This window comes from Emys orbicularis, chromosome 18 (genome assembly GCF_028017835.1).
Source record: "Emys orbicularis isolate rEmyOrb1 chromosome 18, rEmyOrb1.hap1, whole genome shotgun sequence".
Classification (NCBI taxonomy): Eukaryota; Metazoa; Chordata; order Testudines; family Emydidae; genus Emys; species Emys orbicularis.
In genome coordinates, this window is record NC_088700.1 from 6663431 (window position 1) to 6680688 (window position 17258).

The following is a 17258-nucleotide window of genomic DNA, read 5'->3' on the forward strand; positions in this document are numbered from 1 at the left end:
GTGTAGGGCCCTTCGTTTTCGGGTTTTATTTTATTTAATTTTTTCCTGGGAATTTATTAATGTTTATTACTACAACAAAAACAGGTGAAAATCGGTGCAAAAAACTATGAATTTTTCTGGGTAAATATTGGGGTCTAATTTGGTGGACAGAAGGACGGGGGAAATATTAATGCTTGGAACAGAATTCAGTTTGGTTTGCTGCAGAACTAAAACCGAACTCAAAACACAGTGCCACTTGTGAGTTTAAGAAAACAATGTATCTCTGTTCCCCAAATAAAACTTTTCATTTGAATAAACAGTTTACTGTTGTACACTTAAAATTATTAGCCTATAAATATTTACATTTAATAATTGGACCACACCATTTGCAGCGCATACACTCAACTTCATCCTTTTCTCCTGTTTTGTTTTGTTTTTTAACTTTCTAATACTTCCTTGGGTTCTGAAAGGTATTCTGATACAGATTTTAATTTCCTTCCCCTTTTAGTGTGTCAAATCTTTAAACTGTTACCTTGAAATGTGTGCGTGGTGGGCGTGAGATTCATCAGTACGTTCAGCTGCGGCCGCACTTCAGAGCTTGCATGCGTGCCTGATTGTTTATTGTGTTTATCTTCTAGACTAATACATTGCCTTATGTCAACAGGCAGCTTTGCATATACACACAGACTAATGTATTATCGTCATACATAGATCTCATGCGATGTATTGTATTTTCCTAATAAAACAAGTTATTTTTTATATATTTAATGATACAAAAGTAGGGTAAAAATCGGGGGGGGGGGAAACTAATATTTTTTGTAAAACCCCGGGATTTTTTTTGGTAAAAATCGTTTAAACTGAAAACGAAGGAGTTAGCTATGTGTTATAGGGCAGAATTGGAGTGAGTGTCTCTTTATATTCTCCACTCACCCCTCCATCTCTATCAGTACAGCACCACCACTAGAAGTTCTTCAGCTAGTAATGGACTGAGCTCGGAGTTACCCACCACCACAGCCTGCCACCATCCCTCAAGTCCAACTGTAGCCATATTTTGTACATACACCGTTCCTTTCATCTCTCAGGGCAGCGATCGCAACGGGGTTGTGATGCTTTGTGGGAAGGCCTCTATTGGTGAAAGCGTTTCTGTGACGCCGTAAGGACTTTGACTCTGCTTGTTAAACAAACTGAGCTCGCTTTCTCAGTAATTGCATTGTTCAGGAGATCAGCACAATCTATCCTATTTCTACTGTGTCTGGTGTTTGTCAATTACAGTTGAGGTCTAGTCCCATCTGGATTCAGGGGGATTTCTGCACCTCAATGCCATTAGCGTGAATGAGAGTTCCATATAAATCCCAGGGCATCAAGATGAGACTAACAGACCCCACAGTGTCTTCAGATAATGGGCCTGATCCTGAGAGGTGCAGAGCATCTGCCACCTTGCTTCCCTCCAAGGATGTTTGTTTTCGAGATCTTTTGTGCTGTACATGGGTGACGTAACTGCTGCATAATCCTTGCAACTGATCCACTGGAACAGGAATCAGTAAAACCTTTGTGAACATGGTTGATGCACACAAAGAAGAGGTTTTACCTTTCAGTAATTCCAGTAATTACTGTTCATAACTTCAGTAAGCTGAGCTATCCGGATTTCTCTCTCCAATTTCCATTTCCCTCTTGTTTACTTTGTTTACAGTTTTACTGATCAAACAATCTTCTTAGAAGAATCTTGTGCCGTATTAAAGGCATTTACTGTATGAATGGCAGAGCCCAGCTTGCATGTGAAGAGCAGCAGGTCTCCCTTTTGGTAGATCATTCTGCAGTTCAATAGTTAAATAGAATCTAACACTGGAAATCCAATCCCACACACGTCAAATATTGCCTTTCTTCTGCTTTCTTCCCAGTATACGCACACTGAGAGTTTGAATTTGGCCCTGAGGAGGCAAACAGCCAAACTGTGCTCTATTACACCAGTGTAAATCCAGCACCTCATGCAGTTACTCTGCATTTAAATCTTTGTAAAGTGAGAGTGATATTGGCCCATCGTATTGGTGGTTTCGAAGTCAAATGAAAAACGCAGGGCAGGATATGGCCCTTAGTCTTATGCTGCACCTCCTATCTCCCCCAATTAGGAGCAGGAACATGTCAAGAATGGGAAACGCAAATGCTGACTTTGTCTCAGGCAATGCTGAATCTGCACTTGAAGCTCCGATCCTCCCTCCAGTTCAAGGATCCCTGCCGCAGCCCTGCAATCTCCTTCCCTTTTCCTGGGAACTGCAAGTTAGGGACAAGATTTGGGTCTCCTGGTCCATCCCTGGCCAATCCAGGGGTATATTTGTTAGTGCTCTGTCCTGTGGGGATTGAGGAGTTAAGTCGACACTGACTAGGGCCCTGCCAAATGCATGGCCATGAAAAATGCATCACAGGCAGTGAAATCTGGTTTCTCCATGTGAAATCTGGTCTTTTGTATCAGAGGGGTAGCCGTGTTAGTCTGGATCTGTAAAAGCAACACAGAGTCCTGTGGCACCTTATAGACTAACAGACGTATTGAAGCATGAGCTTTCGTGGGTGAATACCCACTTCGTTGGATGCAAGTAGTGGAAATTTCCAGAGGCAGGTATAAATATGCAAGCAAGAGTGAGTCAGGCTAGAGATAACGAGGTTATCTGGTCTTTTTTGTGTGCTTTTAACCTGTGTTTCTCGAATTGGGGGTCCTGACCCAAAAGGGAGTTGCGGGGGGTCACAAGGTTATTTTAGGGGAGTCACAGTATTGCCGCCCTTACTTCTGCGCTGCTGCTGGCAGAGCACTGCCTTCAGAGCTGGGTGGCTGGAGAGTGGTGGCTGTTAGCCGGGCACCCAGCTCTGAAGGCAGCGCCATGTCAAGCAGCAGCACAGAAGTAAGGGTGGCAGTACCGCAACCCCCCCTACAATAACCTTGGGATCCCCCACAACTCCTACTATTACAACACCATGAAATTTCAGATATAAATAGTTGAAATCATGAAATTTACTATTTTTAAAATCCTATTGACCAAAAAGGACCGTGAATTTGGTAGGGCGCTACTGATAACACAACGAAGTGCCTTTATACAAATAGCTCTCACTGTATAGAATATATTCTACAAGCCAGGAGTTTTCTGTGTACCACCATCTGCATTAAACCTGCATTGCATGTAAGGCTGATGGGAAAATTTGAGTCCACATTAATTTAATCAGCGTTATTAAAAATGTTCATATCGTAGCTTCCAAAATTGCCATTCTCGGCCACACTCCCTCTTTAATTAAACTTATGTGTGTGTGTGTGTGTGTGTAAGTAATACACACACAAATGTGTGCGCACACATACGCACTCAAAGCTAAATCTATAGTAATCATAATTTTTCTCTTCCCCCACCCTCCCAAACTTCAAGAGTAAAGTGAGTGAAAACAATTACTGTAAATGAATCTATAGTATCCAATTGGCTAAACCACTCTTTAATCCTCTGCAAAAAGGAGATCAGTAGAGATTTAACTAGGTACTCATAAAGATAATCAATTTAGTCTACTTCTGTCAATGCCATATGTTATACCACTGTGTGTTCTGTGGAAGAGGAGGGGGTGAGGGAAGGAAGATCTGCCTATTACTTTTCTAAACATCTTTGGGATAAATAACACCCTAAAAATAATGTCTTTAGACAGAAGTAAATTTATAGAACTAAGCATGATGCGCGGTAAACAAAGTATGGCTCTGGTGTTTGGCACAAGAGTACAAAAGTCCTAGTACATTGTTCAGGCTGGTTTTAAATGCCCCCATTCCCTTCCCATCCCCTTTGGAGATCATCCTACATTCTAGTAGGAATCCCCATGAGGAAATCAATGGTTCATGACACTTGACACAATTATTTAACGTGAGTAGGAGTTTTGCCTGGATCAGGAAGACCCATTGGCTGCAATCCTGCCAGGTGATCAAGGCTGGGATTTCAATGGGAGTTGGACATCTAGCCCTGTAAGGCGTCGGAAAAATCCCACCCCAATCATTTGGAGTTGAGGGTGCTCAGCACCTCACAGGACTGGGCCCGCTGTTAATTTCAACTCCAGAGCTTTCAGCATCCATTCTTCTGTACCTACCAAACAGAAGCTTGGCATAAGAGTACAGAGATTGGTCAATAAGCAGAGATCCATCAGCTTCTGACATAGCTGCACTCTAGACCTTAACATTAAGCTTGGCATTAAAGTTTTCCTAAACTTAGGAAAAGGTGAGTTTAGGTTAGGACTGTAACTCGGACAGTTGGGCTTAGTATTTTCAGAGATTTCTGATGAGGGATTTTTAAGCAATGAATTTCTCTTTTGCTTGCAACATTCCCATTGGTTTTAGCTGGTTTTATGCACACACAAGCAGGGCTGGATTAATTTTTTGTGGGCCCAATGCCAAACATATTTGTGGGCCCCCAGGGGGGCAATGGAACATGGCATGGGGAGGTCGATCCCCGGAGCGAGGGGCTGGCCAGGGGCAATGGGGCATGGCATGGCGGGGGCAGCCCCACTCCGCCCAGTGCGAGGGCACTGTTTGCAAACTGGCAGTCACCAGACGCACACTGGCCCACCTGGCCCTGTGCTGCAAGTGTGCCCCTTCCCCTTGCTCCACTTGTGCTGATCCGGGCGCAGCGCAAGTGGAGCAGGCCCAGTCAGAGCTGCTTTTGAGCCTGGGTCTGGCGCCACTGGCACCATTGTAAACCTGGCACTGCACATAAGAGGATCTGGGAAGTTGTGGGTGCTCATTACCTCTCAGGATCAGGACCACGGGCTGCAAGTTTGGGTCTGATGTGTGCTCCCCACTACAAAGTGTGCAGCAATAACTAGCTACACTGGGATAAGAACAGAACATAAGAATGGCCATACTGGGTCACATCAAAGGTCCATCCAGCCCAGTATCCTGTCTGCCGACAGTGGCCAATGCCAGGTGCCCCAGAGGGAGTGAACCTAACAGGTAATGATCAAGTGATCTCTCTCCTGCCATCCATCTCCACCCTCTGACAAACAGAGGCTAGGGGCACCATTCCTTATCCATCCTGGCTAATAGCCATTAATGGACTTAACCTCCATGAATTTATCCAGTTCTCTTTTAAACCCTGTTATAGTCCTAGCCTTCACAACCTCCTCAGGCAAGGAGTTCCACAAGTTGACTGTGCGCTGTGTGAAGAAGAACTTCCTTTTATTTGTTTTAAACCTGCTGCCCATTAATTTCATTTGGTGGCCCCTAGTTCTTATATTATGGGAACAAGTAAATAACTTTTCCTTCTTCACTTTCTCAACATCACTCATGATTTTATATACCTCTATCATATTTCCCCTTAGTCTCCTCTTTTCCAAGCTGAAAAGTCCTAGCCTCTTTAGTCTCTCCTCATATGGGACCCGTTCCAAACCCCTAATCATTTTAGTTGCCCCAATCTGCACTCTGAAATTTTGGTGCCTCTGCAAGTTTATGAAAGTCCTTCATGTAATCAAAGTGTTTTGTGTGTGGCTCAAAAGCAAACGTAAAGAAACATGCTGGGGAGAAAAGCCATAAATAGTCCCCCAAAGAAGCTGGCTTCTTAACACCATAGGGCCCTCCATCTGCACCATTCAACTGCTTACAGAGCTGACACATTTCTGCGACGTACACATGGAAAGTGTTTGATTTGAACAGTGAGGCCTCCGAGAACACAAAGTGTTGTCTCTCCTCAGAGGATGGCTCGGAAACAACGGATCTTCCTTCTATAATTTAATTTAAACAACCTGGCACACAATGCTTTTTAACACCTAAGAGAGTAGAAAAGCAAACGGGGAAAAGTCTCTCTAAAGGGTTCAATAGATTAATAGCTCTCCCTAGTGGGCAATCATTGAATTGTAATGGGAAGATCATAGTGTTGTGGGGCCAAACCCTGCAATACCTTCTAGAAGGTGTTGGGTGCTCTAACTCCATTGAAATCAATGAGAGACAAAGGTGCTCAGCACGCTGCAAGATTGGACCCACCACTTTCTAAGTAGCCTGACGTGCTAGTATATAAGGGAGGCTTTCTCTTCATTCACCTGATCCGGTAGAGCTAGTATTAGCTACAGAACATAAGGTGATCAATTGTTCTCCCTGTCCACAGAGGGGAGGACAAGAGGTAATTGGCTTAGTTTGCAACAAAGGAGATATAAGTTAGATATTAGGAAAAAGTTTCTAACGCTGAGGATAGTTAAGCACTGGAAGAAGTCACTTTAGGTATGTCTCCCCTGCAATTAAAAACCTGCAGCTGGCCCATGCTAGTTGACTTGGGCTCATGGGGCTGTTTAACTGAGGTGTAGAGGTTTGGGCTCGGGCTGGAGCCCAGGCTCTAGACCCTGAAAGATGGAAGAGAACATTAGAATGGCCATACTGGGTCAGACCATAGGTCCATCTAGCCCAGTATCCTGTCTTCCGACAGCGGCCAATGCCAGGTGCCCCAGAGGGAATGAACAGAACAGGTAATCATCAAGTGATCCAGCCCCTGTCGCTCATTCCCAGCTTCTGGAAAACAGAAGCTAGGGACACCATCCCTGCCAATAGCCATTGATGGACCTATCGTCCATGAATTTATCTAGTTCTTTTTTGAACCCTGTTATAGTCTTGGCCTTCACAACATCCTCTGGCAAGGAGTTCCGCAGGTTGACTGTGCGTTGTGTGAAGAAATACTTCCTTTTGTTTGTTTTAAACCTGCTGCCTATTAATTTTATTTGGTGCCCCCTAGTTCTTGTGTTATGAGAAGGAGTAAATAACACTCCCTTATTTACTTTCTCCACACCAGTCATGATTTTATAGACCTCAACCATATCCCCCCTTAGTCATTTCTTTTCCAAGCTGAAAAGTCCCAGTTTTATTAATCTCTCCTCAGACGGAAGCAGTTCCATACCCCCAGTCCCAGAACTCAGGCTGAAGTTGGGCTCCCCCAGCCCAAACATGCACAATGCAATGGAACAGCCCCTTAGCCCAAGTCAGCTGGCACGGGCCCAGCTGTGGGTATCTAACTGCAGTGTAGAAATACCCTTAGGGAGGCTGTGGAATCCCCATCATGGGAGGTCTTTAAATATGGGTTGGAGAAACACCTGCCAGGGATGATCTAGGTCTTCTTAATCCTGCCTCAGTGGGAGGGATGGACTCCATGGCCTCGTGGGGTTCCGTCTAGCCCTACATTTCTGATTCTCTAGAGACCCTCACACAAGATCTTGGGGCAACTAGCCCATCCCACAGCCGTGGCTACATTCTATTTTTAGCATGCTAACTCGATGGGAGCTAGCACGAAAGCTGAGACTCACCCCCCTCAGCCAACTGCAGACTGACCCTTTGTGGTACAAACCTAACTCCTGGGCTGAGTTCTGCACAAACCCAGGCTTGATAGGATTCAGGCAAAACTCTACAGCTGAGTCTTGCTTTGAGTTTCTGGTCTCTAATCCTTTCCATTCTCCAGGACAGCTAAGAACCTCACAGAGCATTGGGATAATATTGTTGCCATTTCAGAAAAAGATGTGGGGGTGGGGAGAGAGATTGAGAAACCCAGATCCCAACCCCCCCTAAACTCCAGGGAAGTTTTGCTCAAGATTCAAACTTTGTGGATTAGGGCCATCTCTTGAAAAGGCTTTTGTCAATATTTTCCTGTTGATCTGCCTGGTCTGTACAAATTGGGGGCTCCCTATTTCTGTATATCTTGTGTCAAAATAAGCCTACTTGGCAATTCTCTGGCTAAGGAATAAAGAGCACTCGAACTCCATGCTGAATTGGTGCCATTTATTTTAACTGTGTGTGGGGGCAAAGTATTCAGCAAAGAATAACATAACCAGATTTGTTTACCTTCTAGTGAGAAATCTGGGAGATGGAGAGGCTATGCTGGCTATCGGCTTTCCTTGCAATAGGCTCGTTTCCATGTCAGATTCCTTCTTCACGGTAAAACCTTTGAAAAAAGACAAATGAAGGTTTTAATAATACACTCTTCACAGGAATGAAAGGGTCCCAGTTTTGGCATCTGTTCTTCTCTCCCTACTTAAGTACAAGCACTTCGCTCTTATATAGCTCTCCTGATTCAAAGATCTCCAAGTACTTCAGGAAGGTGGGACGGCATTATTATTCTCATTGTACAAATGGGGAAACTGAGGCATGAGGTGGGGGTATGGCGTCACAGGCCAGTGGCAGAACCAGAAATAAAACCCAGGTCTGTAGCGTCACAGGTGCAAAGAGAGGAGAATAAACCTGTTAGAACCTTATCCCAGTTTTCCAAACAGTGAACTTCTTCTTCTCAACCCACCCACAGTCTCACAACTTCCTCAATGTGCACAAGAAGAGCACCTGATGGATCAGTTGGGAAATCTAATTTTATCCCCATCTCTGGAATTCCTTAGGCACCCAACCCTCCTCTCTGTCAGCAGGGGAGGAACGGTCTTTATTTTGGTGTATTGGAGCACTCCAAGCATCCGGTGGCCGGACATCTCCCTCCCCTTGGACTCCGCTGGGAGGATTATCAGCGCTAAGCCTATAGCTATGCAAACCAATAACATAACGTGCGAGCTAGGCCCAAGCTGGGATGTTCTGATCTGAGAAGAACTTCCCCAGAGTCTGAAGGGTTCAGAGCTGGTGATCCAGACTGCCCCAGCCTCTACTAAATATGGGAAAATGTTCACTTCATACTGGTACAAACAGAACATTGCCCTAAAGTCTAGCCAGTTCCTGCTGTTTTCTACAGGGGTGATTTTTCAAAGGCAAAAGGGACCTTGGAAAGTCAATGGGGAGCTGAGTGGCTCACTCCTATTTCATGCCTTTGAAAACCTCCCACAATGCTAATGTCTGCCACCCTGTTGCATCTTGTGTCACCATGCTCTACCTTCCCACACATCCTTCAGGGCTTTCCCATGCATCACCGAATTGGAACTCCACGGTAACTCCTCGCTAACAGCGGCCGTGTCAGCCTGTATCCGCTCCTTCCTTTTCTGGGCTTCTGCTCCTTCGGGGCTACCCAAGTAGAGCGTGCTATCCTGTGCAGGGTCTAATGAAATCCATACGCCATTAGGACTCTGAACACCCAGGCGTGTTCGTATGTTCATGGTCCTGTTTCCCTCACTTTTAGGTGTCTTGGGCTTTGACCGTGGAGAAGACCAATTGGGAGGTTCTAAAGGTGTATGTTCCTCTCCTCCATTGTCGTTAGAGTCTTGTAGCCTGCTTGTTCCCCTCAGTCTTTCAGTTGCCATCTCAATCCGCTCACCAAGCTCCCTGGCTAGGGAGTGAATGGCCTTCACTCTGTCCTGTGTATTTCTATACGGAGGGAGGCTGGAAGTGTCCTCAGAAGCTGAGGCGTTGAGGCCAGATTTTGCAGTTTTCAGGGGAAGGAAAAAGCTCTGGGGAGGCAGGTACTGAGCTGGAGAAGGGCTGACTGCCAGGTCTTTAAGGTTCAAAGGGCTGAGGAACCCACTTTCAGATGCCAGTGAAGAAGGAAAATCAAATGTCTCTTTTGCTTTAGGTGGCTGGGTTGTCTTTGGATGTAAGTCACTGTTTAAATACAAAGGGGGACCCACATCAGTGCAGGAAGTAAGATACAGTAACAGAAGTCAGGCTGATTTTTAAAGACCAGGCTTGTCTATACTTACCGCGCTGGTTTGGCGGCAGGCAATCGAACTTCTGGGTTCGATTTATCGCGTCTTGTCTGGACGCGATAAATCGAACCCAGAAGTGCTCGCCGTCGACTCCGGTAATCCTGCTCAGCGCGAGGAGTACGCGGAGTCGACGGGGGAGCCTGCCTGCCGCGTCTGGACCGCGGTAAGTTCGAACTAAGGTACGTCGACTTCAGCTACGTTATTCACGTAGCTGAAGTTGCATACCTTAGTTCGAATTGGGGGGTTAGTGTAGACCAGGCCTAAGTGTCCAGACAAAGAGACCAGACACAGAATAAGGCAGCTCATGAGACAGAGAGTGAGAGAGAGATTGATGCTTATAGATTAGAAAATGCTTGACAAATCCAGGAAGATGTAGAGTGAGGTGCTAACATCTAGGACAGAGCTTCAGAGGCTTGTCTATTAAATGCTGTAGAATTAAAGTCTTTAATAATATGAAGCATAAAACCAGGCTGAAATATTGGCCTATACCTAGACTGCACAAGATTGTCATGCTGTGTTTATAACCCAGTCACTGATTATTAGAACCAACCCACGCACTGGGCAAAGAAGCATCGTGGTTGGACTGGGTTTGGTTTTTTTCTACAAAACTCTAATTTGAAATGAAATATTCTTATAACAGAGAGAGAGACCGAACCTACCAGCAAAACAAATCACCCCGGGGCTTTTCTGGGGAAGATCTCACAATGCTTTACAAGCAATAGTTAGGCCTCACGACCTCCCTGTGAAGTATCACTATCATCCTTTGACAGGCTGGTAAATTAAGGCACACAGAGATTAGGCCATTTTCTCCCCCAAACACATTAAGTTAGTTTCAGATCATGAAACCCAGAACTCCTGGCACCCAGTGCCCGACTTCAACCATTGCACTTGCATTAGTATGTGATGAGGCAGATTTTAATATGGGAACTGACAGCACCCGGGTACATCAGACTCCAAGTCCTTCCTTGTTGCTGAGTAACCAGTGACCTTATTCGTTACAGTTTAAAACAGAACACTTATGACAAATCTCCAGGACACGCTAGAGAAAGGGCTTAAGAGATGCACTTTTGTATCTTGATGGCTCATGTAATACCTGCTTCCCTGCTCCTCACGTCTCAATAAAGCACATGATGTTTTATGCACCCACTCCATAAAATTCCTTTCCAGGCTCCTTTTCATGGTCTGTTCCTGAAATGAAAGAATAACAATGTAATTGCTAAATAACTATGGAACAATAAAATACTGCTTGGTCTTCACCCCGTCTAATAGCTGGCCTACATAATCAGATAAGAGTCTACTACAGAGGCCAAGTAACGAAGCTATTCTTTCAGCTCAAGTAGTGGAAGCTTATGCTTTTGCACCTAAAGATCAAGGGTTCCAACCCCACCGATAACCCATACAGCGATCATCATCATTAGAACTTGAATTCCTATATTTGCCCAGATATGACTCAATTTATATAAACACTTAAAATTGCCTCCAAACACAGTACAGCGGATCAGGATTTGATTTTTTTCCCCACTCTATTGCCATCCTTGTTCATTTAACTTCTTTTATGTACTTACTTGGGCAAGTTTATACTGAGAACCTTGTGTTGCAGGAATAATTCCCCTGTTTAAAGTCTGTGCCACCCCAGAACATGATTTCTTTGCAAAAGCTTCCTTCTGTTTCCTGTACAACTCTTGCAATCTCTGAGCTCTTGTTTCTCTGGCCTGCTTTAAAGACTTTTTCTCTTCTAGGTTTTTCTTCTTTCTTTCCTCAACCTTTCTGTGCATAAATTCATGCACTTCTTCTGGGCTGTAGGCGTGGGCTTTCCCTACGTTTACCCTCTTCTGAGCAGACTGGTTAACATTTTCCTTCTCGGACCGTTTCTGTCCTGGGCTGTTTGAGCCCTTACTTCTTGGAAGAGATGCACTTTTTCTTCCGTGGCAATTTCTTGGCTCTATTCCAGCTTTCATTAACGAGGACCTGGTCTTGTCTCCGTTGTAATCGGAGCGAGTGATGCTGCTGATTTCAGTTGAAGGAGGATTGGTTTCTGGATATGGCTTTGAATCTTCTGCCTTTCCTGTTGTGGTATCTTTCTGCGGCTTTGTACTTATGTATTCCTCACAAGATTGGTTTTGCAAATGTAGATCCCTTAGTATTTGCTTTGCATCTCTGGTCCGTGCATTGCTGGCAATTTCAATGGAACTGCTGGGTGTAGTCTGACAGCTTTTATGCGGAGGGCTGTTCCACATGTGATCACCTCCACCGGGAACACCATTTTCTCTAGAGCTTTGTTCTATTTGTGGGGTTGCTATAAAATCTTTACCAGGTTCTGCAAAAACATTTTAAAGCAACAGTTAGTTTATTACTTTGGGGATGTATCATTTTCTGTATCGAACATGTCAGTCACAAAACCGACTTTTTGCTAATGGTCTGTCTGCATTTGCATTTATAACTCTGGCTTTGCTGGGGTTTGTTACTTAGCAGTAAAACCTCAGCGGAGGTTGAAAAATCACTGCAGGTTTTTACTAGAAGTCAAAATTGTAAGGGCTCTTTTTGACATTGTAGCGGTCAGCTCTATGAATGATCTGTGGATTTTGGACCTTCCACGTAAAAACAATTTAATACGTAAGAGCAGTTGCAGACTCCTTATCAAAAGGCCTTTAGATAAGAACTCCATCTAAGGTCTTGGTTCAAACACAATGACACCATCAACTGGCCACATCTCCACAACCACTGTGGAGTCGTTGTGCCAGCTGACTACCAACACGTGATATCGTAACTGTTCCATGGGGCTGTTTAGTGGAGAGCTGGGGAATTGTAACCATTTTTAATCTCAGGCACTCATAATGACCTTGAAAAAACAATTTGCTTCATCTAGTTTCTGAAGGGGTGTTCAGCCACTATTTTTTTTTTCTTTACCAAAATAAAAGACCAGGATCTCTCCCCTTCTCCTTACAACCCAGAAGTTACAGGTAACTCTACCAGAGTCATTTTTAGGGTTCCACTCTTCAGATGTGCTCCCCAGCTTTGTAAATTTAGGAGGTGGACCAAGCAACTTTTTCACCAGCTTCTGACCTTCTCGCCATGCAGAAGCACCAATCAGTTTGGATCCTGGAAAACAAAACACAGATGTGGGTTTTCTTCCTTAAAGTGCCCCCCCCTTTTTTTTTAACTTCCTCATAAGTCAGTTTCAAGGGATCACACTGGGGATGCTGGTGTGTGTGGAGGGGGGGACAACAGGTTCCAGTTAGAGCTAGTCAAAATTTTTCATCAACATTTTGACATTCATCAGGCTATAAAAAAATGTAAGGCCTCTCAAATTTTAGACCTACACTCATAGGCGTGCGCACGGGATGTGCTGAGTGTGCCCAGGCACACCCTAATGCAGGGGTGGGCAAATGGTCCCTCTCTCCTGGCGCGGCAAGCCGCCGGCCCCTCCCCCGCCTTCCCTCTCCCCTGGAGCCATGCCACCGCGTGTGCAGCGCTCTGGGGGCTGGGGCTGCGTGCTCCCGCGCGGCAGTGTTTGGCTCCACGGGGAGGCTAGGAGTCTCATCTCATGGTAAGGGGTCAGTCAGGGGACAGGGAGCAGGGTGGGTTGGATAGGGGGTGGGATCCCGGGGGGGTGGTTAGGGGTGGGGGTGGTTAGGGGTGGGGGGGGTCTCTGGAGGGGGCAGTCAGGGAGCGGGGGGGGTTGGATGGGCCATGGGAGTCCCGGGGTCTGTCAGGGGGTGGGGGGTGGATAGGGGTCAGGGGACAGGGAGCAAGGAGGGTCCTGGGGGGGCAGTTAGGATGGGGGGTCTCTGGAGGGGGTGGTCAGGGGACAAGGAGCTGGGGAGGTGGATGAGTTGGGAGTTCTGGGGGGAGAGGAGGCAGGGGTTTGGAGAGGGGTTGGGGCGGGTAGGCAGGGAGCGGGGGGGGGTATGGGTCAGGAGTTCTGGGGGTCCTATCAGGGGGCGGGGAGCGGTTGGATAGGCATGGGAGTCCCGGGGGTCTGTCTAGGGGTGTGGTGTAGATAAGGGTTGGGACAGGTAGGGGGGTAAGGTCCTAGGGGGGTAGTCAGGGGACAAGGAGCAGGGAGGCTTAGATAGGGGGTGGGGTTCTGGGGGGCAGTTAGGGGCAGGGGTCCCAGGAGGGGGTAGTCAGGGGACAAGGAGCGGGGGGGTTGGGGGTTCTGAGGGGGGAAGTAGGAGGGAGTGGATGGGGCGGGGCTAGGGCGGGGCTCCCTGGGTGCACACCCTAATGAAATGGGCTGCGCACACCTATGCCTACACTCCCTATTAGGGTCCATTTACAGTGTGGCCAAGTGCCATCTTGTGGAGCCTGCAGGCATGTAAGAGGAAGTGGGCTAGAGAGAGACCTGGGGACTGACAGAGTTAAGCGGTTCTCCAGATACAAGATTGAATCCTATTTTTTTCATAATGTTCCTGTGACTGTTAAAAGCATTTTGCTGAAACTTGAGACTCCCTGAATCCTTGAGGATACTAGATAAAGAAAAGCTTGTGAGTTTCCCAAGCCATATCTATTGTCAGGTGCAGCAAGGGCTTGGACACGATGGGCTGTAGAAGGTGTTGGGGGTGTTAACAGCGTTGCCACCTGTCCTGGCTTTCCCTGAGTCTGCGTTTTTTTTGAGGCAGCTGTCTGGGGAAATTTGTAAGGGTGCTCAGTACATACTTCCAGTTGTAAGTTCTTAGGATCATCCCAGATGCCCCATTTTTTGTACCTCAGAGGTGGGAACTGTAGGTGTTTAATGGGAACATGATTTTATTTTTGATTATTTCAACCTCACTAGAGTAAACTAATTTATTTTTAAACAGGTGAGGATCAGCAGGATACAGTATAGAAGAATCAATGAGCCATACAGCATGAGAGGCTGTGTATAATGCAAAAATAAATGACACAGCATGAGGCACAAATGAATAATTCTTCCTTAATACGTGGTGTCACATAATAGACAACATTTATCAAAGTTTTACTTCATAATTTCAGATTATATTCACGGGATGCCAATACTCCCACCGGTATAATTATGTATTTATACCAAACACCTCATCAGCGGAGTGTGAAGTTGGCTAAACAGACGCTTTTTTTCCACGTGCCAAAACCCCCTGAAGTTTTCCATGGACAAAAGTTTTTAACAAAGTTATGAAGAGGTTTGAAAGGGACAATTCTGTTAAGGTGAAATAGACACTGGGCCAGATTTACAAAGGCAGCTAAAGATGCAGATGGGTGTCCAGTTGCAAAAAGCTAAAGCATCCATGGATCCATGTGTGCTTTGAGCTGGGATGTGATTCCTGGCTGGAGGAGAACTGCTCCCACTAGCTCTGATTGAGCTAGCGTGCTAAAAATAGAGGGCAGCTGTGATGGAGCAAGCAGCGAGAGAGGCTAGCCACCCCGGGTACGTTTGAAACCAGAGGCATGTACTTGGGGCGGCTAGCCCCTCATGCTGCCGCAGCTACAGTGAGTATTTCTCCTCGAGCTGGGAATCACATCCCTGCTCCATGTGTAGACATCCCCTAAGGGAGTTAGGATTTCAGTGGGAGGCAGGAGGAGCCTAGCTGTCTTTATAAATTCCACTAAATAAATCTGGCCCGTTATTAAAGCGACCTTTTGGGAGATTGGCTGGTTACGGGTTTATACAAGCATACTCAGCGTTCCTGTATAAATGTCAACTGCAAGATACTGGGCCAGCGTAACTGGGCACAGCTCTATTGATTTCAATGGAGCTACGCCCATCTACACCAGCTGAACTTCTGGCCCTGTATCTGTCACACACACACACTGCAACCCCTAGTGCCATTCTGTGGCATCGGGTTCACCACTAACTCCTGGACTCATCTTTGCTAGACAATTAGGTCATGTTAGAAAAGAAATCGGCTTAACTAACATGACATTCAGCACAATGTCGCAGTCCATGTAGCTAGGGAGACAGGAAGAGCACCACCCACGGAATGACTGACATCACTTCCTGCAGCACCCTGTAGTTACTCTGGACAGCTCCAGTCCAGGTACTGACCAGACCACCCAAAGTGGTACCTGCAAACTCTAGCAACAGCCAGGGGGTTGAGACTCATCGATATTTTGAATGAATCAACTTTCTGGCCTATTTCTCTGTCTAGTTTTGCCATAATAGAAATGCAGGTGGTGGTTGTTAGTATGCAGTTTTAGAACTTAAATATCTGTTAGAATTTCTCTAAATGCAACAGACAAAAACTAAAAAGGGCTCTAAGCACTTTCCCTCCCCCAGCGATGTCTAATTTCAATTAAATCTTTATTTTGTTTAATCCGCACAATTTTTAATAACTACAAAAACTTATGTCAAAATTTGAGAACAGATTGAATCCCCGATGAAAATGCCTGCCCAGAGCGAAACCATCTTAATTTAAATATTCTGTAATTTTTTTTTGCTTTCTATGAACAGATGAATATTTTATAGCCGTTGCGACTTAACTTTTTGTTAACTACAGCAAATTTATAATTCATCAAATTCCCAAGTACTTTGCCTCTGACCCCTGACCCCTCATTCATCTCTTCTTAGCCCTGCCCTGGCTTCTTCACTGACAGAAACTAATGGCCAATAAAGACATCCTGACACTGGCAGTTACAATGATGAATGTTTCATATAGCATGGTCTTATTATGACCCAGTCTCTGAGGAAGATCAAGCCATTTTTCAAGCAATCCATTAAAACAAAAAACCCAGGGAGAAGAAAATTATTTTATATTTCATGCATTTTAAATAGCACTTTGGTAACAGAATGCACTACGCTGCTACATTCATAACCTCATCTGCATAGTGTTAGATGGGGGATCCTTTTGCTTTTTTCTGAAGTCACATACTTTGTACTCTTGATGGTGTTAAATACCTTTGCTTTAAATAATCTGCACATCCAGTACCCCTTGCTTGTTTCCTACAAAGTTTCATAGAATCCTAGAAATGTCAGGCTGGAAGGGACCTCCAGAAGTCATCAATTCCAGCCCCCTGCACTGTGGCAGGACCAAGTAAGCCTAAACCATCCCAGACAGGGCTTTGTCCAGCTTGTTTTTAATGCTTGCAATGATGGGGAATCCCTTGGAAACTTATTCCAGAGCTTAACTACCCTTATAGTTCTAGCTAACCTAAATCTCCTTTGCCTCAGATTGAGCCCATTACTTCTTGTCCTGCCTTCAGTAGACATGGAGAACAATTGATCACTGTCCTCTTTATAACATATATAACACATGGAAAGACTATCAGGTTGCCCCTCAGTCTTCTTTTGTCAAGACTAAACATGCCCAGTTTTGTCAACCTTTCCTCATAGGTCAGGTTTTCTAAATCTTTTATCATTTTTGTTGCTCTCCTCTGGACTCTTTCCAATTTCTTTCCATTCTTCCTAAATTGTTATGCCCAGAACTGGACACAAAACTTCAGCTGGGGCCTCACCAGTGCTGAGTAGAGAAGGACAATTACCTCCCGCATCTTACATACAACTCTCCTGTGAATACACCTGGGAATCCTATTAGCCTTTTTTTGCAGCTGCATCACACTGACTCCTACTCAGTTTGTGGTCCACTATCACCCCCAGATCCTTTTCAGCAGTACTACAATCAAGTACTACGAGTTTGAATGCAGCTGTATCCAAACCAAAAGGATGGCATTAAATGGGCAAAGTGGCTTGATTTCAACAATAAAATGTTGTACTT

The 17258-nt window shown here is 45.4% G+C and overlaps 1 protein-coding gene across 1 annotated transcript in view; it reads right to left on the minus strand.

Moving 5' to 3' along the window:
* The window catches only part of CCDC187 (coiled-coil domain containing 187), a 68693-nt gene that overhangs the window by 41861 nt on the left and 9574 nt on the right, over window positions 1-17258 (minus strand). Inside the window, exons 6-10 of the mRNA XM_065418577.1 lie at window positions 12562-12690; window positions 11157-11908; window positions 10685-10779; window positions 8826-9487; window positions 7802-7901 (exon numbers count right to left, since the gene is read on the minus strand). Of these exons, the coding sequence (XP_065274649.1) occupies window positions 7802-7901; window positions 8826-9487; window positions 10685-10779; window positions 11157-11908; window positions 12562-12690 (1738 nt within the window). The remainder of the gene's footprint in view (window positions 1-7801; window positions 7902-8825; window positions 9488-10684; window positions 10780-11156; window positions 11909-12561; window positions 12691-17258) is intronic.